Below are 27,730 nucleotides of genomic sequence, written 5' to 3'. Positions count from 1 at the left end.
GTTCAGTTATAAAGGATTTCACTTGCAAAGGTTTTGGTCTCCTTTCACTCAGGCTACTGTTTTGGAGGAGATGCCCCCATTCCCAGAGAGGGAGTCATCAATTCTTGCTAAACTGAAGAAGAAGAAGGGGCCAGGGGCCATATCTGTGGCAGAGCTGGAAGACGGCAAAAGGGAGAGCAGCGAGTTGAATGGAGCGGGTGACGCAGCAGCCATGGCTGCCTCCAACGCAGTAAGTACCCTCAGCGTTCTACCATCTGTATCTGAAGTACATACTCAGACTCTGCTATAAGTGTCCATGTTTTCCAGTCTACCCCATCACCATCAGCGGACCTGCTGGGGATTCGTTCTTCGGTTCCAGTTAGTACCGCTCCAGCCAGTGTTGGCAGTCTACTGGTGGATGTTTTTTCAGAGGCGGGACCTGCTGCACCTTCTGGTGCAGTAAACGATGATGGCTTCCTCAGGTGAAAATCATCATCTGTTGATCAGCAGGTTCAGAATCCTGAGACAAAGTCCAGTATGAACGGCTGCACCTCTAGTTATTCATTTAACACCTGATTGGTCACGAGATACTATGAAAATTGAATCATCTTTAGAGAATTGCACGATTAAGTGTTTCTAAGAAAAAATTAGAATTAACAGTGCACCTACCTCCCTTTTTACTGCTGCACATCTAATGTTTACACTAAAATTATCTCACTGTGAAGTTCGTTAAAGCAAACTATATTGCAATGTGAAAAATAACTTAAAACCTCCCGAAGTAATTTTGTTAAAGTTTGACCTTCAGTTGAAGACTTTTTACCCTTTTATCAACAATACATTTTCAGTCTGTAGTTCTTTTTTTCATTTGCATTTTAACCAATAAGGTGAGATGGTTACATACATGGTAGAGACATGAACAGATGAAACTGGGTTTCTCTAACCATCTCAGATATGTTTTTTTTCTGTTTGCATCAGAAAGTCTGCTAGTTGTCCTGCCTAAAATTTGTAAATGGCAGCTTTCATACTGGACAGAGAACAATGTGCTCTTTGACTTTAATGGCCGTCACACATGCAGCGTGTCGTGTTTTGTTTGTACTGAGGTGTGTTCAATGTATAGATACAGCTCCAAAAATTTAAATATTATGAAGTTTAGAAAGTGAAACTTGTATTGTATAGATTCATCACACATAGAGGATTATGTCTTACAGAGAATGAAAACCCTAAAATCAGTGTCTCAGAAAAAAGGTTATTACATCAGGGGGATTGGTTGGCTCAGGTGGTAGGGGCTTGTCCTGGAACAGGTGGGTTGCTGGATCGAAACCCGGTTCCGTCTGTGTAAAGTGCTTTGGAGTCCTCAAACTTGACAAAGTATGCAATCTGCAGGCCATTTACCTCCAGATCGATATAAACGGAGATTTTTCAAATTCAAAAATACTTTATTAATCCCAAAGGGAAATTAAATGTGGTTATAGCTCATATTATGAAGGTTTCCTCAAAGAGCCGTTGTAGATGCTGATGACTGTGGGCAGGAAGGATCTCCTGTAGCACTTAACAGAAATATCAGGTTTCTGAAAGTTTGCTCATTTCTATGTGTGGTTAGGGCTCCTTCTGCATGAATTACTGCATTAATGCAGCATGGCATGGAGGTGACCAGCCAGTGGTTCTGCTGAGGTGTTCAGGAAGTCCAGATTGCTTTGATAGCGGCCTTCAGGCCATCTGCATTTTTGGTTCTGGTGTCTCTCTTCATATTCTCTCTGGGGTTACGATCAGGCCAGTTTGCTGGCCAGTCAAGCACCATGGTCACTGAACCAGCTTTTGGTATCTTTTAGCAGTGTGGGTCGGTACCAAGTCCTAGTAGCAGAAGGAAGCATGAAGTGCTCTAAAATGTCCTGGTAGATGGCTGTTGACTCTGGTCTTTAGAAAACCCAGTGGACCAGAACCAGCATTACATGGCACCCCTAATCATCACTGACTGTGGAAATTTCACGCTGGACTAGAAGAAACGTGGATTCTGTTCCTCTCCACGCTTCCTTCAGACTGTGGGACTTTGATTTCCAAATAAAATACAAACTTTACTTTCATCTGAAAAGAGAACTTTGGACCGGTGAGCAGCGGTCCAGTTCTGTTTCTCCTCAGCCCAGATAAGATGCTTGTAGCCCATGTGCAGTACTGGTCTATGTGCAGTAGCTCTTGATGCGGTGACTCAGTTCGCTCCTTGTTGAGGGTTTTTATTATCTGTAAGCCATGATCATCAAAATTGCAAGAAACAAAGCTATAAAATATTTAATTATATGTGAAATGAATCTAAATGAGTTTTCACTTTCTGAATAAGTGACAAAATACCGAACTCGTTTTTTTACTGATGTTTGAATTGTTTTGAGCTGTACTAGTGATTGGTTGTGTGGTGTATTTGTGTATGTGGACTAATGTGTCTGTTGGTTGTGGTGTGGCTCCGTATACCTTTGCTTTATCTTTGTTTGCATTTAGACCTGTCAACCTGGAGATAATCAGTCCAATAATCTATAATCATGTTAACATTTTGAAAAGTTCTTCAAGTTTGAATTGAGAAATCAGGTTTGCTCCTTAGATCTGGCCTCCGTTTTTCTTTCTGCTGTTTCTGAATAGCTGCTGCTTTCATGAGACTTCAAACTCTGTGTTGGTTGCCGTTGGAGTCCTCTTATTATTCAGTCTTGTTTTGGATGGAGGTTAATGAGCTAAAGGTTCACAGATGAAATCCAGACTGAACCTTGCTGCTCTCCAGAGTCTCTTTAACCACACTGAATACAGAGGAGTAGTGGACACCAACATGCCATCACTATTAAAGATTCACCAATCAGAGGCTGGCAGATTTCCAATCTCGTTTTTGAATGCTTTGGCCTGATTTTTGCCAACTTTGAGCATTTGTAAGAACTATAAACAACGTCATTGAAGATATTTCGTTCTTGCCTTCCTGTCGGGAGCGGTCATTAATTTTTTAATATCTGGTGCAGAGGCAACACAAAACAAAGAAAAATGATGTTTTCACCTGATTAAAATGTCAACTCAAGTCAGGATTATTCTGACTTTATTTTACATTGATAAAGTCTTTAGCAACTTATATTAGCAACATGATAAACACAGCAGTAAACATGAGTTTTCTAGTGTATTCCATTGTTTTTCTAAACCCTAACCTTCATGCTGAGGCTGCCAACATCTCCAGATCTGTCAGGGTCCCATAAAGAGTTGAAATCTCCAAAGACTGATCAGTGATCAGAGCCAGACTGGTTTAAATTGTCTGACTCATCACCGGCCATTCCTTCATTCTTAATAATTAAAATGAAGAAAAGAAAATCGTCTGTTTCTTTGTCTTTAAATTACAGTGTTGATGTGATGCTGTTTGCTTTGATCAGAGATGAGGCTTTAGCTAACAGTTATTTCAGTAATCATGTATTCTGTTGATTATTCTGATGATCGATCGAGTAATCGGATAACAAATTGGCACATTCTGCATAGTTTTCATTTAATCACTTAAGCTGATTGTATGCATATTAGAAATACATGAGAAAATCCTCTTGCTGCCTCACTACATAGCTGAATCCCACACTTGGCATCCACGTATCAGCAGCGTAGGCTGATCCTGGATGACAGTGTAGGCCATCATTACCAGGAGTAAGAGCGTTGTTCAACACAAATAACCACGCTGCTGGAACACCGCACGCTGAACAGTTAAACAGAATTAACAGAGCCTCAAGGAATTTTAGTAATGGAGGTACTAAATTATTTAAGGAATAGTTTGAGCCCTAATCAGAGACTTGTGGTTGGCACTAATCTCCCCTACCGACCAGGTTATTGAAATTATTTTAACATGAAGTTCTCTCTGCAGGGAGGGATGCAGCTGGAAGGATTGATATGATTTAGCATTTGACTTTAATTTTCAGGGGAATTGGTTTCTTAAGCTGGCTGTCTTGTAGTCCTTTTGTTGTCATTCCAAGAGAGGGAGCCCTTTAGCTCCTTTAAGGCTAAATCATAGGACAGAAGAGAAGCTGTTAGTTAGCTCTCTGATTGGAGGACTGATCATTGATACAGACTTCATGGTTGGCAGGTCTGTTACTCTTGTTGATTCTTTATCTTGTTCTGTATGTGACTGTCTTTCGTCTTTTTCTCTCCTTCCCTTTCCCTCTTTATGTGTGTGTGTATGTGTGTGTGTTTTGACTTGCCTGTGTGTCTGTCCCCTGTCCTCTACCGTGATTGCATATTGACAGAGATCTGGAACAGCCCACTGAGACCTCCGATCCTCTTTTGGTGGAGGGTTCTGGTGACTCGGAGTAAGATCCCTGTAGTAAACTTCAGTTAGATTTAGCTAGACACACAAACACGGAGCCTCGACAGTTCATACTGTTAAACCTGCCTGTATCAATGTACCATGTCTTACTAAGTGGTGAGCTTTACTGTACATTAGCTTTAGTTAGACGCCTGACTTGATAATAGTTATTCTCTCTGAACAGAGACATTACCATACTCAACTGTCATGAAGAGAAAACTGAGGAGCGTTTTGCCCTCAGGTTCATTGTTTTGGTCATGCTTTCCTCTCCTGCTTCCATCAACCCAGTTCTGGCACCTGCTGCAGTCACTTGTAATTGGTTAAAGGACTGAATCTATATGGTGTTTTCCTAGTCTTACTGACCATTTGTAGAGCTTTACACTAGACCCACATTCACCCAGTCACACTCACAAACATGCACACATCTATACATACATGTTGCATCCAGATTAGCTGTGGCTTGGCTAAGATTTTCTATTATTTACCATATTGCTGTAACAAGAACACAGCTCATAATTATGACAGCTGCTGGTTACAGTCAGTTAAATGAGCCCATAAAAACTGAAGTTAAATAAGTGGAGTAGATGTGTTTTATCAACTTATTTCCATTGTATTTTTTCACTGTTGTTACTTAGTAGAGATTCACTGGTCTCTTATAAAATCTCTAACTTGTTGATACCAGTTTTAGCTAATTCTGTCTTTTTCTTTCAGACGTATAATTAACACTGTTTATATACATTTCTTTCTAGCCTGTTATTGTTATTGGAGCATGGATGACTTCACACAGTGTGTGTGTCAGAGAGGGGTCATGATAAAAACATGATTTTACTTATTTAAAATAAGACAATGATTACAGGCTATACTACTGTGTTGTCTTTGGCAACTTACATTAGCAGTTTGCTTGGTTGGCATCTGTAACCATCAATCTGTGTATGTATTCTGTTGAGGATGTAGACCCTTATCTTAACCCTGAGATTTCCAAAAGGCTGCCTATATTTCCCAATCCAGTATGTTCCCTGACTGGCAGAGGTAAGACGCCCAAGCAGAGGAACCTCACTGAAACGCGTTGAGCCTTCTGAAGTCAGTCCAGATCCTACCGGATTCTCTCTGTTGTAGCAGCCTGAATGAAGGGGCCACATGCCTTCATAGAAATACTTTACCTTTTAACAGCCTAGAGCTGTTTCCTCTGACTTCATTTTAAACACAGTTACTTGGACAGTCCTTTTGTGGCCCTCTGTATGGGCCTGTAGCAGGTATGGCAGACTTTTGTCCTTTAAGGTATATTTAATGTAGATGAACAGTAATGTACTGCAGTCTGTTTTGTCTGCTGAGTGTTAAAGTCCTCATGATGGTAGTAGCTGAGGAAATGAATAGCTTAGTTCAGGATAACATCAACTAATCCTTTCATACATCCAGCCTAATTTCTTTTAATAGCTTACTTGTTGTTTTTAATGACCTCTAGTTATATGTGTGTGTGTGCGTGTGTGTGTTTATTCTGCTGTTTGCCACAGGTAGCCAAGTCCAGAGTAGAAGAAATGAGAAAATAGTCATGTTTTTTGAATGGTAATTAGCACTTGAAACAAGAAAGGTGAAACATTGTATTTATTGTTGGCAGTGGGTAAAATTATTGCTCTTCTAGTTCTACATGTACAAAAACGTTTTTAAATAAACATGGTTAGTCTGTTTGGTTGAAGGTGAGATTCCCATCTTCACTCTACTCAGCTGTTTGTTCTGACAGTCACTGGTTCCTACATAGAGCTCGTCCAGGACATTATTTTCCATTTTTACTGACGATCAGTCTTAACTACTCGTACTTCATTAATTATAACACAGCAATATCTCTGGGCATCCTACCAGTAATTACCAGTGATTAACTGCCAGTGAAAGTAGAGCCCTGTCTATTTAGTTTGATATGAGATGGTGATTTTAGAGAAACACAGGAGATTAAATTAAGATGCAGAGCAAAACCTCTTTAGTGACCATAGTTTACTTAGGAGTATGTTTGGATCAGTGCTGGGTCCAGGGCTAATCTGGCTGTTGTGTTTCTAAATCCCCCTTTCAGATAACACTTTCCTGTGATCTACACATGGCTTTTCCACCTTATGATAGACGAGGTGAAACGAGTGAGACGTAGTTATATGAAGGGAAGCATTGCTGCAGCGGAAGTCCATGAATGTCCACAGAGCAGACACACTGGATGATCCTCTGCTGTCTGTGTAATCTGAGATGTATGTTAATCAGCCGAATCTGATTCAGATAATATATTAAGGATGGTGCATAGCCACCTTACTTGTATTTAAAGTACTACATAGATTTGGACTGCTTGTGTGAGGATTGTGATGCTGAGTTCAGTCAGATGCATAGGGAATTCCCAGCTGCCAGCGGTGATACTTCCTTATTTCTGCAATCCCAGATGCTGCCTTGGAAGTACATGATCCTGGCAGATCAGGTTGTATGGTGTGAAAGAAAACGATCCATAATTGTGGGCTCATGCTTATGTATTTAATGCAGAACTGTGATCTGAAAGAGGCATACACTTTACTGCTATTAACTGTTTCTCAATGAAGTGTCTCTTCAGTGGTTGTGTGTGAGGTGTAGCAGCCACACACACATTATGTGTTTATGGAGCAGAAATGTCTCCTGTGAGCGAAGCAGTGGCTGCAGTTTGTATGATACACACGGCTTCCTGCTGTTAGGTATGGGACAGTTTTTGCTCCATCTGCAGCACGTTTACAGATTTGCTGTTATTAAAGATGGTGGGGAAACTTCATGCTAGAAAAGATAGAAGTACACAGAGGCGGAGCTGATGCTAGTAGTGGCCTTCCTGGATGCAACACATGGTTTGAATAACGGAGCAGGAGTATAATTAAATTAGAAACATTTAGAAGAAAAGCAAGCTTAGCTTTGTGTGCTGAGCTTTACTAATAAATCAGATCTATGTGGATCATAATCAGGGTCATTCCTCTCTGATGTTCTGCTTGGGTTTTGCGTAATCTTTTTGAGCAAAATAACCTATCTGTAATAGGTTACCAACACTGAGAAAATATTCTATACCATTTCTGTACCAACATGTTTTGAAGGCACAGAGTTCTTTCTGGTTGAGAACAAAAAATGATTAATGACAATATGGCAATATTTTGACTTGCTTAATTTGGGCAAGTAGGGGATAATTCTGCACTTCGTTAGAGAAATATAGCATTTAAAAGTGTAGATTCCCTGTTTTGCAGAACAGTAGACAGAATAACACTTCGTAGAAGGGTTGATACCCTTTATGGAAGTATGTACCTTTGATTCAGTCAGTTTTCTTTTTTTTTTAATCACATTTTCTCTTGTCATCCTTTTTTTAAAAATACAACCTTTAAACAGAATGCCATTAGATGCATCTGTATGAATTTGATTTTGATTCTTTGTGACAACATTTTGCCACCAAGTCTAAAGGACAGGGTCCTCACTGCTCAGTGTTTTTAGTCAGGCAAACACAGTAAACCGAAAGAGCAACAGGCCTGAAATCCAGTAAGAGCTATGCCAACACCTAATAAAATGCAGTGCATGGTATGAAACATTGTAAACACTGTCACAGTAGAGTGAGGACTATGTGTAGTATGTAGATTGGACACATCTTCATGGCTCTTCATTCTTCTTCTTCTGTTTGCTTCAGCACAATTGGAGAGCCTGAGAAGCTGACCAGATATCTGTAGACTGTATGGCAGTGGGTTGCTCAGCAGCTTAACTAAATGGCTTTGATGATGTAATATTGTTTGGTCAAATATCTTTTACTAACCACCTCTGCATTTGATTCCCTTGTCTTTCTTTTTCCCCCTCCTGTACCACCTCCTAATGCTTCATTGCTGTTCTGTTAAAACAACGGCTTTTTCATTTCCTATCTCTGCTCCATCTTTTTGTTTCGGATTACCCTGTTTGCTCGTCTCTGGGCTGCCTGTTCATCCCTGTGCTGTCCTGTGGTCTCTCAGCTCTGCTCCTCCCTCTGAGGATCCTGCTCCTCCTTTGTCTGAAGCAGAGGAGCTTCTTAACAAGTAAGGTGGTCTTCTGTATATTTTGCTGTGTTTACTGAGCAGCTTTTAGGCTGGGTTCTTACACTTCTTTTGGGTGGTTTGTTCAGCTAATATTCTACCACACCCTCACTTCTTGATCCAATTTATGCATCTTAGGGATGTACTTAATCTTTACTCATATATATGTTTGCTATCCAGTAATGTGATATCAGATTTAAACTGAAATTGATCCAAATTTTTATAGTTAAGAATGAAAGAACAATGATTCTTATCATGTTTGCATGATTGGCTTTTATAATTGACTTAAAACATATTTAAATGGTAAAATTGCTGTTGTTAATCATCCATTTGTTTTAGGACTCCTGTATGATTAATGTAGATGCAAAGCAAGTGGTGGTATGATTACTAGTACCTTGCCAAGTTAATTCACTGATGGACTGGTGTCTGAAAGATTAGAGCATCTGCAGTAGGGACACAATAAGAAGACTTGGTGAGGTAAATGTTGAATTGTGTCCTCCTACAGGTTTGTTTGCAAGAACAATGGGGTTCTGTTTGAGAATCAGCTTCTGCAGATTGGCATCAAGTCAGAGTACCGACAGAACTTAGGTGAGTTTTCTCAGCATCAGACTGCTGTGGCTTGGTGTTACCATGCTGCATTATCTGCGTCCTATGTGGAACTCATGTTGGTCAAAGCTCTTTCATCAGTAACAACGGATCAGAAATGACTTGGAATTTACTCTTTATATTGTTGCCATGAAGATGAACAGTAGCTAAACAAACCAACATCTAGTAGTTTTGTGCACCTGGTTGTAAACATGTTGTTTTTAACAGTTTTCCAAGGGCTCTATGGTTAAAACTTCACTTTTGAACCATTGGAGATGTTTTTCACCTTCTTTCCAGCCCTGTTTAGTTATCTCAACATGTCCATACAATGGAGTTGCTTCTTAGGATGAGTGTGTCTGAGGGTTTGACATAAAGTACCTTATACAATATTTTTTTTCTACAACGTGTCACCTTATAACCACTGACGTCTATGTATTTATTGGGATTTCATAAAGAAGACCAACACAGAGTAGTGCAGGATTGTGAAATGGAAGGAAAAAATATGCAGGGATATTATTATTCTTTCAAGATAAAAGTCTAAAAACTGTGGCATCCATTCTAATTCCGTTCCTTTTACTCTGATAGCCCTAAATAAAATCCAGTGCCACCTGCTGCCTTCAGAGGTCTCCTAATCAGTTACCAGAGTCCATCTGTGTGTGAGTTAATCAGTCTAACTGCAGCTGTTCTGTTTCTAGCCTCAGAGGTTTGTTAGAGAAGACTAGAGAACAAGCTGCATTATGAAGACCAAGGAACACAGCAGACAGGTTGGGGAGGGAGTTGTATAGATGACTCCTGTGTTCATTACAGTCATAACACTGATTGACCAGTCAGTTTTCCACCTTTGTTTTATGTAAAGCTTTTACTTGCTGATTCAGATTATAAACTGATACAAAAACAGTGTAAGTTTTATATGTTGTCCTGCTATGGGCAGTAATGTCACTGTTTGTGTGCGGGTGTGCAAGCAGACACTAAAAATAAGTGTTACACTATCTTAATACAAAAACAGAACTTGTAGTATCTAATATTTGGTTGATTAGTACAGTTCACATCACTAAAACAATTTCCTGTTTGCATTCCTTAGAAAATGTGGATCTCTATGCCAACTTTTCCAAATCCAGCATGTTACAAAAAAATGACCAACTTGGATTGTTCATTTTTCTCTCCCTTTGAGTTAGCATTTACACCAAAGAGTGTTAATATGATCTGGTAGCATTTAGTTATGCTGTGTTCACTGACCTGAGAAAGATTGGATTCTTGAGTTTCTGACTAGCCAGTCAGGTAAAATCAAGCTGAAAAAGCGCATCCAAAGTAATGATCTACAATGTTAACAACAAGCTTACTATGTTCTAAACTAGCAGCCAAAACTAACGGAGCATAATTGGGTATTTGTTGACGTGACAAATGGCTTGAACAGCAAGACCATAAAAACTGTATCCTGCAGGTTTTAGGAACATTGTAGAAAAAATGATTTTGGCTCAGTCTAATGCCATGGTGAAGACCTACAGTCTTGGTCAGGATGTTACATTTGTGCAAACAAAGTCTGATTTCCAAGTTTCCATAATGCTTCAACTTGAATAGGGATAAATAACACATCCAGCATTTGCACTGTAAGGAAATATAGGAAAGGACTCTTAATGCTTGTGGATCATATTGTTGTCAATATCTTATCAAAAACGAGTTTCTAGGTTTTATTGTGGGAAAGCTATAAGGTAAATCATACCAAATTGGTCAAAAGTGTAAAATCTTTTTTTTTTTTTTTTGTGGCACTAGAGGCCTTTATTTTTCCGAAAATAGGGGGAGACAGAAGGGATGTTGAGACAAACAGCTGAGTTACCAGCCCAAAGGTTCCCTGCTGCTGTCAACTAACGGCAAGCAGCAGACAGGTTGGGGAGAAAGTTGTGTAGAAGTTAGGGTAGAAGGCAGGGTAAGGTTCTACAGCAATAACCCAAGCTGTGAACATCTCCCAGAGCTCTGCTCAATTCATCATCTGAACATGGAGAGAGGATGCTGTGTGGATGTTTTTCTTCAGAAGTAACAGGGAAGCAGGTCAGAGTTGATGGGAGATGGATGGAGCTAAATCCAGGACAATCCTGGAAGAAAACCTGTTAGAGGCTGCAGAGGACATGAGACTTAGGCAGAGGTTCACCTTCCAGCAGGATGACCACCTCAACATACAGCCAGAGATACAATGGGGTGGTTTAGATCAAAGCCATAGTCTTGTGTTAAAATGGCCTAATCAAAGTCCTGATCTGAGTCCTTCTGAGATTATTTCCAAAACATTTTTAAAAAACTATTATTTTCCTTCCACTTTACTATACTCTACCTTGTGGTGTTCTGTCACATAAAATCCCAAGAAAATCAACACAAATTGGTGGCTTAGATGTGACCAAAGGAGAAACATTACAATGCATGTGAATAGTTTCCAAGGTATGAGTATGGATAGGCTCAGTTAAAGTAAGGATGAGACTTTCCTTCTGAACTGAAACTTTTTCTATGTATCTTCACCATGCTAACCGTTCATATGTCCTCCTTCCTCAGGGAGAATGTACTTGTTCTATGGTAACAAGACATCAGTACAGTTTGCCAGCTTTACCACCACTGTCAACTGTCCCGGAGAGCTACAGTCTCATATCCTTGGAGCATGCTCAGAACATACCAAAGCTGTAAATGGGATAAATGTGGTAGAGGTGGCCAATGAAATAAGCTAAACCAGTGTTCCTTCTGTGTTAAAGTTTCTGTCAAAGAAGAAAGCTGAAACTTATCAAGAAGAGTTGAAGCTTGATCAGGCTCTTTTCTTTTTTTTACAAACACAGGGATAAAAATGTAATTTAAACTCTAAAATGTGTAGTGTTCTTCAGTCCCGTCTATGTGAGGACAAAGCTCACTGACTTCAGTGTGTAGTTGGAAGTCCTTGACAACTGGCTACAGCTCAACGTTCAGAGCAAACCAGTGGAACCATTAGTGGAGGGTGGAGCCCAAATCCAACAGGTCCTGAACATCGAGTGCCTGACTGATTTCTCTGATGCCCCGCTTCTCAACATCAAGTTCAGGTAGGATTTTACTGTTGATCCACAAGCTAATGAGCTGATAATGTTTGACAGTCATACGTCCGTCGAGGTTTAGATGCTGTAGCATGAAGAAGAATAAACTCGTGTCCCTTTTTGGTCATTAAATAACTCCAGTGAATACAAATGTTGCTGAGTATAGACCTCTAAATGAAAATCAAATGAAAGCAAATGTTTAGGTTTTATGTTTTGTTACAGGTTCTCACTGAACTGTTAATGTTTCAAACGTGTTTTTGTTGTCTATGGTCAGATATGGAGGAGCTCTGCAAAACCTGACTCTCAAACTGCCGGTCACAATCAACAAGTTCTTCCAGCCAACTGAGATGGCCTCACAAGACTTCTTCCAGCGCTGGAAACAGCTCAGCCAGTGAGTGTGTGTGTGTGTGTGTGTGTGTGTGTGTGTGTGTGTGTGTGTTATGGGATAAAGGACTCTGTATGGTTTACAGCTCAGCTGGACTTCTGTTAAAGCTTTTTTTTGTGTCTGCGGTAACCACAGTCACTGCTGGTGTAAATTTTCTATGCTGTTTCTGATTCATATTAACTGCTCTACCAAACCTAATGTTTCCTATAGAGTGAAGAAGAGCAGTGTGCTTATATTAAATGAAGGCAGCCCCTATCACAAAATCTTGTAGCTTGTAAGGTCCAGAGCTGTGCTCCTTGGCCTTAGTTATTGCTAATGGTATGAAGATTAAGCCTAAAGAGCTGTAGACTTTTTATTGAGTTTGCAGTTACCTGTGTGTCAAATTATAGCATCCATTTTATTTATTTAAGGTCATTTTTAAAGTTGTTTGTCTCTCTTCAGGCCTCAGCAAGAAGCACAAAAGATATTCAAGGCCAACCACGGCATGGATACTGAAGTAATCAAAGCAAAGGTAGGGTTAGATTATCCCTCTGAAATGTAAATCTCTGAGTAACCTTTGCCCCCCAGTGAACTATTGGATCTTTATCAGATGATGTAGGAGAACTCCTGGTTTCTTTTTGAGTCATTGAGAACATTCCTTGTTTTTAATATTGGTGTTCTGTTCTCACTCAGCTGCTGGGGTTAGGAATGGCCTTACTGGACAATGTTGACCCAAACCCTGAGAATTATGTTTGTGCTGGAGTGATCCAGACCAAGAGCCAGCAGGTGGGGTGCCTGCTAAGACTGGAGCCAAATGCACAGGCACAGGTAAGAGCATCCAGAACCACCGACCCTGTTTACCATTGAAGCTCATGTTTCTGTTCCACATGTCTGCTCTGTAAAGTCGCTGTAGGACCAGTGTGTGGGCCAGTGACCGTTTGCAGCCCTTTGAATCATTTTAATCCTCCAAAATATGTAGCTGATGCACATGGAAACGTTTGGGTTTTCTTTTCTAAATTTCTTGCGACACTAGTGGTGTTTATTTTTGTTATTTTTTCAAAGTAGGCAGATTGGAAATTGAGTGGAGAGAGGGGGAAGACATGCAGCACAGGTCTCCGGTGTCTGGACTCAAACCCAGTACAGCTGGTTTGAGTCCCAGCCTGTTGATCTTTGTTGCATGTCTTCCTCTCTCTCTCCACCCCATTTCCTCTGGGTCCACTTACAAAATAAATGCCACTAGTGCCACAAAATAAAAAAAAACTTGGCTAAATGTATCAAAGTTTTTTGAAGAAAGTTCTTGTTTGTTGCTGGAAAAGGACTAAAAACCATTTTTAAACCAACAAAATGGAAAACATTCAACCTGAAGGTTAGTAAACTAAGACAAACAACTGAAACCTTTTTCTTTTTTTAATAACAAAGGTCTACTTTGTTTCATAAAAATATTAATATTGCATGTTTAATTCATTGTTCAGCAGGAAAAAAGGACAGAATTCAGAATAAGATTATTTTATATTAATTGGAAAAAAAAAGTCCTCTTGGGTACTTTCAGCTTGGTGATTTTGGCTTGTGGTGCAAAACGTTTGGAGACACTGCTATAGCAGGAAGCATTATTCATCTTTAGTTATAATGAGCCCTGTTGTCCTGTATTCTTATAAATGCATTCTGTATATAATATAATAGTACTTATTATTAGTCGTTAGCCCAATTATTACTGCCAGTATTACTAAATTGGCTGTGTCTATGTGCCTTTCCGGGAGTATAGGGCTGTGCATCCCTGGTCTGTGGCCGATACAAAGAGTCTGTCGATACAGTGCCAATGATCCGATTCATGTTGATGAAAAACCCGATACAACTCAATTCACATTCACAGTATGCTGCTGTCTCAAGTGGTTAGCTGTGCTCATTTAGAGTTTGCTGGTGTCTACATTTTTATCGCCCCCACCATCTTTGCCTTGTTGTTGTTTGTGACATACACCTTACTCAGGCTCTGCCTCCTTAGCTGTGCTCGTCACCGTCTGCTGTTTAACAAAGAGAATGTCAGCAAGACAAAAACCCAGCAAAATCAAGTTATTGGTTGAAAGTTTCATCTAACAACAACAAGCTAGCGTTAGCCTGTCATTTGATGTGCAAAGTCAGGTGGCTATTTAGAAAGAAATGATGACCTGTTGTTGCAACATTAGTTGTTCTGATGTTAGTGAGCCTTGCTGCACTTTAGTTTGTCACCATTATGACAAAAGTATATAATGGTGACAAAGCAAGTTAATCAGCACCCACTGAAGCTCTAGTTCTCTGTTTTAGCAGCATAAATCAACAATCATGGCTCTGCAGAAAGCACATTTTCTTTTTAAACCACTTCCTAATTTTCAACACCTCTCTGATACTAAAAATAGTGAGTCTTCTTTCCTTGGTAAGATCTCCCTCAGAGTGTTTAGGTTAGTGCAGCCCTCAGTGTTGTGTGTTTAACAATTAAAATCCTAAAAACACAATCAGTCAATGTTAATGTCACTCTGGCTTAAAAGCTAAAGGATAAAAGTGTGTTTTCAAGTGAGCTTTAAAAACATCAGCTGAGACAGTTCGTTCCAGAGCTTTGGGGCCACGACAGTAAACGCTCAAGCATCACTTTGAGCATCACAATGTCATCTATTGAGCAATAAAGACAGACTTGTCTTAAATTTGATTGGCAGAGACAATAACATATACTGTAGGCAGATATCCCAGACCATATGGGATCATGTGACCTGTTACATTTCCTCCAGCTTGGTCACTGTATGCAACTGTGTTTTTGCAGATGTATCGTCTGACTCTGCGCTCCAGCAAAGACTCCGTGTCCATGCGTCTCTGCGAGCTGCTGGCCCAACAGTTCTAGAGTCCAGACCTTGACCAGTACTTCTACCATCCCCACCAGCGACCTCTCCCTCCAGCCCTCCTGCCACACCTGTCCTCCTGCCTCCAACAAAGAGTCATTGAGTAAAAAAAGAAAAAAAAGGTGTAACCTGCATAAGGGAAAGTGCAGCTGCTGCCTGCAGCCGCAGCAATATTATTGTCATTATTTGTGTCCCAGATTCTGATTCCAGTTCATCTTTTACTTGTTTATTAACACAATGCTACAATCTTGGTTTTGTTGGTTTACCCGTGTAGCTGGTGTGTGTGTGTGTGTGTGTGTGGAGGGGGGTGTGTGGGTGTGTCCTGTGGTTGTACTGGGGTTTCATTTTGCTCATCCTGACTTTAGTACTGACTGCTGTGGAAAAGATTTTATTAGTGCAACATTCCTTGAAGATAAATGGGAGAAGCTACTAGTTGCACACCCACACACTACTATCCCAACCCCACCCACAAGCGTGATTCCCTGTGGTCAGACCTGCTGAGGGAACATCAAGCATTCCTGCTGAAAATGCACTTCATGTGTTCGGATCCTAGACTTGAGTTTTTGACATGCTCTCCCATTCATTCCTCTCATCTAGCCCTGCTAGGAGTAATCCTTCATTTCTGTCAGCTTGTGCACTTGTTCTTGTTGTGTATATAAATATGTGCCAGTGAATCACTTTATTTTTTGAGACATTCCCTTTGTGCTTGCTAAGACTCCTGGTGGTTGGCTAATCCATGCTGTTCATGTTGATTAATGGCACAGAATAGACAGAGATGAGACCAGAGCAGAGACCAAACAGTCACAGGTTTCAGTCTGGCCTGTCCCATCCACTGCTGTGGACTCGGCTCAGTGAACAGCTTGAAGAGGCAGAGAAGTTTATCACTTGTAGAAATGGCAAGTTGCCCGATCTCATCACTGCTGTCTTATTCCTGTAGAACTCGGAACTTTATTTTGGAGAAAGAAAATAAATCTGGTTGTTTTTGCTTCTGATCAACACAAGTGAGATGTGTGCAGATGAGGAACAAGTGGTTAGGTGAGGTTAGGTACACAGCTGCTTCTCCAAGCTCTCCAGTTTTACTCCTTGGCTTGTGGATGTCACACCTTAATGAAGATGGTGTTGGTGTGGGTGGCTGCCCAAACATTTATATGGAGAATTTTTTTGGTTTTTAAATGAAGCCCTTTATAAGCAGTCCAGCATAGAGAGGTGAGTCTCATCTTCCATACATCCATATTTCTGCTTTTCAGCAAATACTTATCAGATGGGTTTATGCTGTTTAATGGGATGTTTAACCAACCACTACAATAAATCTTTGAAGTTTAGACTGCTTCAATTATCATATAGAGCTGCACAACTCTTCTCCGGGCTTCCTGCCACTTTCAAGCACTGATGTTTTGGGAGGACAGGATGTGAGACACCCAGATGTCCTTTACAGCTACAGGGGACTCGGTATATATATGTGTGTGTGTGAATGGTTGTATGTGGCAGTAAACCGGTGAGGGGGGGGGAAGCCTAAAGACATTTCTAACACATGGTCACATTACATTTTGTGACTGCACAGCAGTCGCAGGACATTGAACTTTGTAGTGAAAGATTTAGTCATTTTGTGAGTGTGTGTAAGTGAGTTTGTGTGTGTGTGTTTATGCAGTATCCACTAGCTAATGCAGCCTCATGTATCGGTGTTAAGAAGCTGCCCAATACCTGTGTTAGACTTAAGATTTACTCTGTAATGAAAAAAATGTGAAGTAAAACTATGCCATATATCTGACTAGATGACTCCTGTGTTCATTACAGTCATAACACTGATTGACCAGTCAGTTTTCCACCTTTGTTTTATGTAAAGCTTTTACTTGCTGATTCAGATTATAAACTGATACAAAAACAGTGTAAGTTTTATATGTTGTCCTGCTATGGGCAGTAATGTCACTGTTTGTGTGCGGGTGTGCAAGCAGACACTAAAAATAAGTGTTACACTATCTTAATACAAAAACAGAACTTGTAGTATCTAATATTTGGTTGATTAGTACAGTTCACATCACTAAAACAATTTCCTGTTTGCATTCCTTAGAAAATGTGGATCTCTATGCCAACTTTTCCAAATCCAGCATGTTACAAAAAAATGACCAACTTGGATTGTTCATTTTTCTCTCCCTTTGAGTTAGCATTTACACCAAAGAGTGTTAATATGATCTGGTAGCATTTAGTTATGCTGTGTTCACTGACCTGAGAAAGATTGGATTATTGGGTTTCTGACTAGCCAGTCAGGTAAAATCAAGCTGAAAAAGCGCATCCAAAGTAATGATCTACAATGTTAACAACAAGCTTACTACGTTCTAAACTAGCAGCCAAAACTAACGGAGCATAATTGGGTATTTGTTGACGTGACAAATGGCTTGAACAGCAAGACCATAAAAACTGTATCCTGCAGGTTTTAGGAACATTGTAGAAAAAATGATTTTGGCTCAGTCTAATGCCATGGTGAAGACCTACAGTCTTGGTCAGGATGTTACATTTGTGCAAACAAAAGTCTGATTTCCAAGTTTCCATAATGCTTCAACTTGAATAGGGATAAATAACACATCCAGCATTTGCACTGTAAGGAAATATAGGAAAGGACTCTTAATGCTTGTGGATCATATTGTTGTCAATATCTTATCAAAAACGAGTTTCTAGGTTTTATTGTGGGAAAGCTATAAGGTAAATCATACCAAATTGGTCAAAAGTGTAAAATCTTTTATTTTTTTTGTGGCACTAGAGGCCTTTATTTTTCCGACAGTAGGCAGACAAGAAAATAGGGGGAGACAGAAGGGATGTTGAGACAAACAGCTGAGTTACCAGCCCAAAGGTTCCCTGCTGCTGTCAACTAACGGCCCCTGAACACTGTTTAGAAGGGGGGGGGGACTGGCCCAAGCCCAAGCCGGTGTTCATGCAACAACCGCCCCTGCTCGGTGAGTACATTACATGATCTGAGAATTCCCACTGTTGGGGAAATAGGATTGTTAATTAATCTGGGGCAGAATGACAAGGAGGTCCTAATGTCCTATAGTTAAATAAAAAAGAAATACTTAAAACATTTATTTCATGGGAAACTATAAATGTAGAAACAAAAAATGAACAAAATGTTTAATTATAGAAATGAATCATTAATTGGTGTTTCTGCTCAATGCAGAACTCCCCTACACTTGGATGGTACAGAGACAAGCCCATACTACCTGATTAACACTAATAATCCAGTCTTTGTGACCCTGCATGAACAACACAGGACTAATTTCATCTTTGAAAACAATGCTCCAGCTCATCAAGGTCACACCATTAGGGAATGGCTGCTGGAGACTGGGGTACCTTGAAAGGAGTGACCTCCAATTTCTCCAGACCTAAATCTTATAGAAAACCTAGGGGATTAACAGTTGGCGCCTAGAGGCCCATAACTCGTACCTCAGAACCATATTGACCTTCAAGAAAAGTGGGATGCCATGCTTCAGCCATTGGCCTACACTTGTGTTGTGCTTCATCTACCCCAAAGCGCTTTACACAACAATCAGTCATACACACATTCACACACTGACAGTGGTAATCTACAGGGGTTGGACAATGAAACTGAAACACCTGTCATTTTAGTGTAGGAGGTTTCATGGCTAAATTGGACCAGCCTGGTAGCCAGTCTTCATTGATTGCACATTGCACCAGTAAGAGCAGAGTGTGAAGGTTCAATTAGCAGGGTAAGAGCACAGTTTTGCTCAAAATATTGAAATGCACACAACATTATGGGTGACATACCAGAGTTCAAAAGAGAACAAATTGTTGGTGCACATCTTGCTGGCGCATCGGTGACCAAGACAGCAAGTCTTTGTGATGTATCAAGAGCCACGGTATCCAGGGTAATGTCAGCATACCACCAAGAAGGACAAACCACATCCAACAGGATTAACTGTGGACACATGAGGAAGCTGTCTGAAAGGGATGTTCTGGTGCTAACCCGGATTGTATCCAAAAAACATAAAACCACGGCTGCCCAAATCACAGCAGAATTAAATGTGCACCTCAACTCTCCTGTTTCCACCAGAACTGTCCGTCGGGAGCTCCACAGGGTCAATATACACGGCCGGGCTGCTATAGCCAAACCTTTGGTCACTCATGCCAAAGCCAAACGTCGGTTTTAATGGTGCAAGGAGCGCAAATCTTGGGCTGTGGACAATGTGAAACATGTATTGTTCTCTGATGAGTCCACCTTTACTGTTTTCCCCACATCTGGGAGAGTTACGGTGTGGAGAAGCCCCAAAGAAGCGTACCACCCAGACTGTTCCATGCCCAGAGTGAAGCATGGGGGTGGATCAGTGATGGTTTGGGCTGCCATATCATGGCATTCCCTTGGCCCAATACTTGTGCTAGATGGGCGCGTCACTGCCAAGGACTACTGAACCATTCTTGAGGATCATGTGCATCTAATGGTTCAAACATTGTATCCTGAAGGCGGTGCCGTGTATCAGGATGACAATGCACCAATACACACAGCAAGACTGGTGAAAGATTGGTTTGATGAACATGAAAGTGAAGTTGAACATCTCCCATGCACAGTCACCAGATCTAAATATTATTGAGCCACTTTGGGGTGTTTTGGAGGAGCGAGTCAGGAAACGTTTTCCTCCACCAGTATCACGTAGTGACCTGGCCACTATCCTGCAAGAAGAATGGCTTAAAATCCCTCTGACCACTGTGCAGGACTTGTATATGTCATTCCCAAGACGAATTGACGCTGTATTGGCCGCAAAAGGAGGCCCTACACCATACTAATAAATTATTGTGGTCTAAAATCAGGTGTTTCAGTTTCATTGTCCAACCCCTGTACATTGTACACAGCTTCCCTGGGGCAGACTAACAGAAGCGGATCAGGATCAGCTTTATTCACCAAGTTTGTGCACAAAGAGGACATTTTATTTGGGATTATAAAGGGGAAATAAAATATTTTTGTAAGTGTGAACATATACCCTGTTTTTTTGTTTACAAAAAAAGACATGGTTGAATTATGCAATTATGCAGGGTATAGATCTGGGCACTCTGGTACGAGTTCATCAGACAAACAGCCTGGATGAAAAAACTTGTCTCTGTGGCGGCTGGTTTTTGCAAATGCGCTCTGTAGTGCCAACCTGGAGGTGAAAGTCTGAACAGTTTGTGTCCAGGATGTGTGGGGTCTGTAGAGATGTTAGCTGCCCTTTTCCTGACCCTAGACTTGTTCTCTGTCCTAGATAGAAGGGTCAGCCCAGATGATCCTCTCTGCAGACTTAAGTGTTCGTTGTAGTTTGGACCTGTCCTGTTTTGTTGATGGGAAAAACCACAAAGAGATGAGCACAAAACAGACTGAGTAATGGCAAGGTAGAAGATGATCAGCAGCTCCTGTGACTGGCGAGACTCCGTTACAGTCATATTCAATAAATCAGAATCTGTGTTCTGATGAGGCTCAATTGGCAGATTAAAAGTTCCTTCTGAAAATAACAACCTTTAAGCAGGTTTTAAACATACTTTTTGTAAAGCCCACGTTTCTGTATTAAAATGTTATTTACTGGTCTGATATATTCTAATCTTAAAAGTCATGTTTGGCTGTAAGCAGACAATCAGATTTACCAGAAATAAAGGCTTGAAAACACCAGTCTATGTGGAATCTATATAATGTTTTTCACCCAGTGATGGAGTTACCGCACCAAAGGAATTTTCAATAATATTCTAGTTTATCGCACATGGTTGTTTCCAAGGGAGGCGGCGCGCCTGCGCGTGAGGAATCACGCTGATTGGCTGAAGATGACATCACGCATAACTGAGCTATTGTTGGAAAGAGGATGAGCTCATCGTTTAGAAGCAGAGCAGCTTCAGAGAACACAGCGACCAGCACGCAGAGTTTCCAGAAAGCTGCTGCGGACGGTGTGTTGATCATCTAACGGCAAACAGAGGAGAGGAAGCTTCTGCAAGACTGAGCTGCTGCTGCAAGAGGAGGACGTTCCACTGTAAGTAATGTTTGTTTTTAAAAAATCATCTGTGTGCATGCGGAAAAATGACCAGTAGAACATTGTCTGTTTAGAAATAGATTGTTGTCTAATAAAGCTGCAGAAGCTCAATAATCATCCTCGCTGCTCTGCTCTAAGAAGAATAAGATTTTAGTTATTGCTCCACTTCATGCAATTTACAGTCCTCCCAACTAAGAGGAAAATGCATGAAAAATACCCTCGTAAAAAAAAAAAGCACAAAAAATGCCACCATATATGTTGTTGTGACGCTGCAGATGGTCTGGTCCCGGGACTCAGAGGCGGAGCGACCCCCACTGTCCGTGATCCTGCCGCGGCTCTACCTTGGAGCTGAGCGCGACGTGACGCAGGTAGGAACCAAAACAGCACAATCCGCGCAGACACAGGGGCGCATCCAGGACGTTTTTATAGGGGCGGCCAGATAAGGGCCACCTAGAATCTTAGGGTGGAAAACCAAAAGTCAGAACAGAACTCGATGGGTTTAACCTGGCATTATGAAGGACAAAACAATGAAAAACAAAATAAAATAAATGCAAAATAACCTGCAGAAGATTCAACACTGTTTTACCTTTACACAGCAGATACAAAATGGATGAAAAAGCAAGGGAAATATGTCTTTATTGACGTGGTAAAAGCTGAACTCATTAGAAAATGAATAGGCTTACTTCTTACAGACTGTGTTGGTGTCACTGTTTAGGATGGAGTTATTTATGCTAAGCTAGTTGTCAGTGTATTATCCAGCTTTGTTAGCCCATCATTATATCATTTACTGTTAATCTTTGCTCCAAATATTTTTTATTTAAAGTTCATTTAAATTCAAATTCAATTCAAAACTACTTTATTAATCCCAAAGGGAAATTAAATAGTAATGTTATAGTTATGTTTAGTAACATAAATACACAATAACACAACTCCATTCACCCCTGAGGAGAAAACGAGCAAACTAAAACACACAGTGTGACAGGAAATTTACATGAATTTACTCCTTAAATAACTCAGAGTTTGTCTCTCGATTTTGATTTAGAACAAATTAAACATGTATTTTTTTAAATGCACAGCTGGAGTTTTCTGAATTAGAGTATGCCCACTGTGCAGATAGAGTAATAGAAAAATGTGTGCGTGTGTCGGCAGGACCGGCTGGCTTCTCTGGGTATTTCCTACGTTCTGAGTGTGAGCAGATGCTGCCCCCAGCCTTCTTTCCTGCCCCGCTCCAGATACCTGCGCATCCCCATTGACGACTCTCTGTGGGACGACCTGCTGCCCTGGATCCCAAAGGCACTGAACTTCATTGGTCAGGACTCTCCCTCCCTCCTTTTCTCATGCAAAATTTCTTAAAATGCCACCAGCGGCTTAAACATCTGCTTCATAGTTTTTCAGCCGTCTGCACGCAATGCTAACATTTTAATGCAAACAGCTGTCTGGTTATTTAGTCTTATTTGCGCTAGCTGAATGAGGCCTGCTGACATGCAGGTTTACCTGCTGCTGTGTGGTGTGTGCAGATGCAGCCATCTCCTCTGGGGCCTCGGTTTTGGTGCACTGTGCAGCAGGAATCTCTCGCTCCCCAGCTCTGGCTGTGGCCTACATCATGTACAGCTTGGAAATGGATCTGGACCATGCCTACAGGTACTGCACACAGGCCATCCTTTCTTGCCTTCAACTTCAATTAACTAGCTTTAAATGCTGTTGTGTTCTATGTGTTCTGAAAATGTTTTAAGAGGTAATGGGCAACTGTACACACGTCTTCTTTCAGAAAATGATGAAGTAGATAGAGTACCTATATTTAATCAAATAATAAATAGCTTTACCATTTCAGATTTTGTTGTGATAAAAAGATGTTTTAGATTTTAACTCAGAGAAGAAAATAGATTTGTTTTTCAGCAAGGATTGCTAGCTCGGTGCCCATGGTTGTTTGGTTTCATTTAAAATAAGTAGCAGGTAATGTTCTGAATAATTCATTTTTTGCGGAAAGCAGGAAATTTTGCATAAAAGATGCTTTAAACATTGGTGTTACAAAAAGAAGGAAGGAAACATCTTGCCTCAACTAATACTGGATTTAAATATGGCCACCAATTATACCGCACAATTACTTGATACTCCAAATGTGTGGCTCGTTATCAGAGAAATTAAGTAATAATAGGAGAAAAAAATTGGTGGTCATTTTGAAATCAAAGATGACGGACATCTGATGTAAGTTTTGACAACATGTTTGCCGACAATGAAAGAAAACCTATAGATTATGGATGTCCCTGAAACAATCCAAATTGTTTAAGATTAGACTTTGCCAAAACTGAGTCCCATTCTGAGACTCCAGTCTGTCCTATTTGTTAGGTTGATAGCAGTAGATATTTTTGCTGTGACAAACTAATTTATTGAACAATTTGTACTTTATATTACAAACATAGTGCCATTGCCTTGCCAATAAAGAATTTTAAGGGCATTTTCCCAGACACCGACATGCCCCTACATATACAAACCGTATGCACATATATATAGTACACAAAAATAACTAGAAAGGGGAGAAGTAGAAGACAGGAATTGGGGTGACCTACCAAGATAAAGTAAACAAACAAAAAAAACATTCCTTGCTCATATTTAAGACGAGCAAGGAATGTTATGTCAGAGAGATAACTGATAAAAGCGTCCCAGGCCTGCATAGTAGATGCCCGCGCTTTATGTATGACAGCCAGTGACCTTTCTGAAACAGCAATGTCTCTAAAATGGTGCAGCCATTCTTTTGCTGATGGAATATCTGGGGAAAAGCATGAACATATTATGGTCTTTTTAGCGACGGTTAATCCTGCAAATATAACTTTCTTCTGTGCCATTCTGGTATTGCCACTAAGACCGGAATCATCATTGAACAGGAGTAGGGGGTGATGCAAAGGAATGGGGAATCCTACAAAACTTTCCAGGCAACCATGCACCCTGGACCAGAGGCCAGACACAGAGGGACATTCCCAAAAAATATGAAGATATTTGCCAACAATATTCTTATCACAGCAGTAGATACTTTGTCCTAACTGGGGACTCTCTAAGACAGCCTTGATTTCCTGCTCTTAACACAGGTTTAATGGAGTTAAGGAAACAAATGTTCTAACAACTATTTATTTAAAACATAAGTATAGATTTTCTCATTTGTTTCTAATGATATATATGACTCACACATACAGCAAGTCTTTAATAAAGTCACTTATTGCTCCTGCTGTACGGCTAACATTAGCATGTTTACTCTCTGGTTTAAACTACTTGTTTATAAATTGCCGCATGACATATTTCAATGTGGTTCCAGTTTATGGTGTAGGTACACAACTTGCATCAGAAAGTGTTTTTCAGCTGCTCTGTGCATTTTCCTTCCACACAGGAAGCTGTGTGAGCAAAGCACAGGGAACAAGACACAAACAGTGGGGATGCCGCAGCAGCCAATGCAGTCCCTCTTTCACTGTAAATGTCATTGTAAATGGTGAAAAAAACTTTTTTAGGGAACAGCTAGATGTCTTAGGTCAACATGTAAGTAATAGGTAAACAGCTTATGGTACAGTTTGGCATATGAAAACAAGCATGAGTTTTAAAAACTGGTAGAGTAAAATCTAGTTTATACTATTAGTGCAGCTCACATAAATACACAAACACTAAAACAACAACGTGGATGGATTGGGAGTTGACTTTAGACTGCTATTCCTCAACAGATCATTTTAAAATACCTTGATTGGGACCCCGGTCCAATTTCAACTATTAAACTAGTATCCTCCATTGCATAAACACCATAATTACCCTTTATGTAAGCTACACAACAGGCATTATGGGTAAAAATATTTGGTGGTCATTTTTAAAGTCATTATATTTATAGGCTATATATGAGAATATGGCAACCATGCATCAAACCATCCAGCTAAACAGTTGGTTTACCCTGTCACACACTGACTGTTGCTAAACTTTCAAACCTCACCTGGTGGCTCAGAAATGTAGCAACACTGGGTCGTCTTCAGCCCTCTCAAGCCTTATTGGTCCTTTCACCAATCACTTATGTTTGCTTACGACACGCTGTGGTGGACCCATCTTCTCTTTGTATTGATTAATCTTATTGGCTGTGTTCTCTGTTTCCTTTTCTATTCTGCTGTTATTTACAGAGCAAATTAGTCATCTTGTGAATTGTGGTCCACTAGTAGCTCTGACCCACATCCTCTTTCTCCCCTTATAAGGTTTGTGAAAGAACGTCGACCCGCCATTTCCCCAAACTTCAACTTTCTGGGTCAGCTGCAGCACTTCCAAAACACCTTGAATCAGAAGGATTCCAGCTGTGACTTGATCAGGCAGCAGCAGAAGAATCAGGGGCCATCAACGGATGACATGGCCAACGGGTCTCTATGCAGTCAGAACAAAAACTATCAGGCCCACAATGTCACTGAGGACTCATCACACCATAAGGACACAACACAGCAGATATACTCGCTCTTAGATGACAGTGGGAACAAGCAGGGACCTTGGACTCTTGATCTGACCACATGTCAAAACCAACAATGCAACCAGAAACCATTTGAGGTTCCAGCTTTGAGCCTTTGTGAGCCCAGAAAACCTGTACCAAAGTGCACACAATTACAATTCCCATCAAACTCTGCTTCACTCATAGAGAAACGTAAAAGCCTCACGCTCTCTTTGACGCCCTTGGGAACCTGCCAGCCCTCTTCAGCCAGCAGCAGCCCTCACTCAGGAGAAACCCAAGTGGCAGAAGCACTCCTCATCCATGGCTGGGACAGGGCAGAGGCAGAGCCAGGGAGCAACAGCAACTTCTGCGGGCCGGCTGGGGACCCCCACAGGGAGCAGGGTCCCTGCCGCAGTAAGTGCAGCCGAACTGAGGCGAAGGAACAGGGCCTGCTGTCGCCGTTCAGCATCACTCTGAACAAGTTGTTGGACTGGGGGGAGAGAGTGCTCCTGGGAGGGGTGTTTGTCCACCCTGTGAAGATGGGACAGCCTGCACTACCCTATAGGTGCTGAAGGTGGAACGTGGCTAGGGTTGGCTGGTTACCGTGCATGTTCATCATACCAAAACCAACCACACATGTGATTTAGATAAATACTGAGGAAACTATTGTCTTCTATTTATTTATTTTTATTGAAGAGCTGAATATGAAAATTATTCTTGTCGATAGCTTCTTGTTTGTTACGTACTGACAGTCGTCAGCTTATGTTTCTCTTTCTCAGCTTCAGCAGTTTTGAAAAGTCTGTGGTGTAGCATCTTAAAATTAATTAAAGATCACATTGCAACCATGTCTTGTTGCATTTTTTCAGTCAGTGGAAGAACTTATAGTAATGGTCACAAGTTTTTTATGCACTCAATGACAACTTTAATATTATATTAATTTGGGGGTTTCAATGATGCATTTGAACCATTCTTTGAACACTATGGAATGATGACCCAATATATAACTGCAACCATTTTTAAAACCTAGATTGTGTATATTAGTGTCAATTTAATTAGTGCTGGGCAGTAAAACAATTGTTAAAATTGATTGAGAAACAGAAAATATTAATGGTGATAAAGGTAGGTGCTGAAATGTAATAACCTATGTTATGAGGGGCCATCATTATTTAAGCATGTTCTGCTTGGACTCAAACATATTTACACATTTAAACTGCAAATGGGATTTGACCAGCAATATAATCCTGGTTGAGAGAGTTTCATTTTTAATCCCTATTACTTAATAATAATAATTATTAAATAAATCTCATTACTTATTACTAATGTTTTAGTACCTATAATAATTTATTCTTTGAGATTGTATTGGAACGGATCCTAGACTTTTATTTTGAAAGTGTTGTGCTAATTATCAAAGAAGTTTAACACAAAAAAGCATACAGGTTCAAAATTATACTAACATTTGGTTAAATGTCCTTTAGCAAGTTGCTAAAAAACCATCAACAAGTTTGTGACATAACTGGGTGCATACTTGACCACTCTTCTTACAAATGGTACAGCTATAATTTTCATTCGACTTCACATATACCACTTTGTGTTGGTCTTTCACATAACATTCAAAATAATCTATTTATGTTTGTGGTTGTAATGTGACAATATGTGGAAACGTTCAAAGGGTATGAATACTTCTACGAGACAACGTAAGTTCAGTCCATTTACCATTTTACCATTCAATATTAAGGCTGGACAAAAGCTGAGCTGTTAGGAGACAATGACTGGAAGTAGGTTTGGTCAAGTCAAGATGAGGTTTTCACTTCAATTAGTGAAGGGTTGTTCTACATGATAATTGTTCTCTAATGATGTCTAACAAACGTTTGAAACACACAGCTGGACTCTGTTTACTGATTGGGTAACTTCTGAAGGCAGCTGGTTGCACTGGATTTTACTTTAGGGTATCAGAGTAAAGGCAATGAAAAGTAATGCAAAAAATTAGAATATTTCTAGCTGCAATAACATTTGAAACCACGAATCAATTTCCTTCCTCTTTATAGTTATACTCTACTTTCTGTTGGTCTGTCACACTGAAGTTGGTGGTAAGAACGGAAAGCAACAATAAAAAGTTCAGGGGTATGAATGAT

General features: G+C 40.4%; 2 protein-coding genes across 5 annotated transcripts in view; both read left to right on the top strand.

Moving 5' to 3' along the window:
* LOC124862851 (AP-2 complex subunit alpha-2-like) overlaps positions 1-16,932 on the top strand; it is a 39,163-nt gene extending 22,231 nt beyond the window's left edge. For 2 of the 4 annotated variants that reach the window (XM_047357027.1, XM_047357026.1), the window contains 11 exons: positions 53-229; positions 307-461; positions 4,221-4,283; positions 8,251-8,313; positions 8,816-8,898; positions 11,434-11,523; positions 11,822-11,945; positions 12,211-12,327; positions 12,763-12,832; positions 12,994-13,128; positions 15,089-16,932. In XM_047357027.1, the coding sequence (XP_047212983.1) occupies positions 53-229; positions 307-461; positions 4,221-4,283; positions 8,251-8,313; positions 8,816-8,898; positions 11,434-11,523; positions 11,822-11,945; positions 12,211-12,327; positions 12,763-12,832; positions 12,994-13,128; positions 15,089-15,166 (1,155 nt within the window). In that variant the 3' untranslated portion in view covers positions 15,167-16,932. The remainder of the gene's footprint in view (positions 1-52; positions 230-306; positions 462-4,220; positions 4,284-8,250; positions 8,314-8,815; positions 8,899-11,433; positions 11,524-11,821; positions 11,946-12,210; positions 12,328-12,762; positions 12,833-12,993; positions 13,129-15,088) is intronic. The other 2 variants (XM_047357028.1, XM_047357029.1) reach the window with 2 other exon arrangements.
* Positions 16,933-20,991: 4,059 nt separating this feature from the next.
* LOC124862854 (probable dual specificity protein phosphatase DDB_G0281963) lies at positions 20,992-26,443 on the top strand. The gene is made up of 5 exons (XM_047357032.1): positions 20,992-21,160; positions 21,436-21,528; positions 22,310-22,469; positions 22,678-22,801; positions 25,378-26,443. The coding sequence occupies exons 2-5, from the start codon at positions 21,436-21,438 to the stop codon at positions 26,168-26,170; spliced, it is 1,170 nt and encodes a 389-aa protein (XP_047212988.1). The 5' UTR covers positions 20,992-21,160; the 3' UTR covers positions 26,171-26,443.
* Positions 26,444-27,730: the final 1,287 nt, after the last annotated feature.

This window comes from Girardinichthys multiradiatus, chromosome X, assembly GCF_021462225.1.
Source record: "Girardinichthys multiradiatus isolate DD_20200921_A chromosome X, DD_fGirMul_XY1, whole genome shotgun sequence".
Lineage (NCBI taxonomy): Eukaryota > Metazoa > Chordata > Actinopteri > Cyprinodontiformes > Goodeidae > Girardinichthys > Girardinichthys multiradiatus.
Note: the sequence above shows the minus strand (reverse complement) of the source record. Positions and strands in the feature narration are given on the sequence as shown.

Excerpts from the sequence above, each read along its gene's own strand:
- LOC124862854 (XM_047357032.1), top strand. The coding sequence starts at position 21,436 with ATGGTCTGGTCCCGGGACTCAGAGGCGGAGCGACCCCCACTGTCCGTG. Across the intron at positions 21,529-22,309 it reads CTGAGCGCGACGTGACGCAG|GACCGGCTGGCTTCTCTGGG; the intron begins GTAGGAACCAAA and ends GTGTGTCGGCAG. Across the intron at positions 22,802-25,377 it reads GATCTGGACCATGCCTACAG|GTTTGTGAAAGAACGTCGAC; the intron begins GTACTGCACACA and ends TCCCCTTATAAG.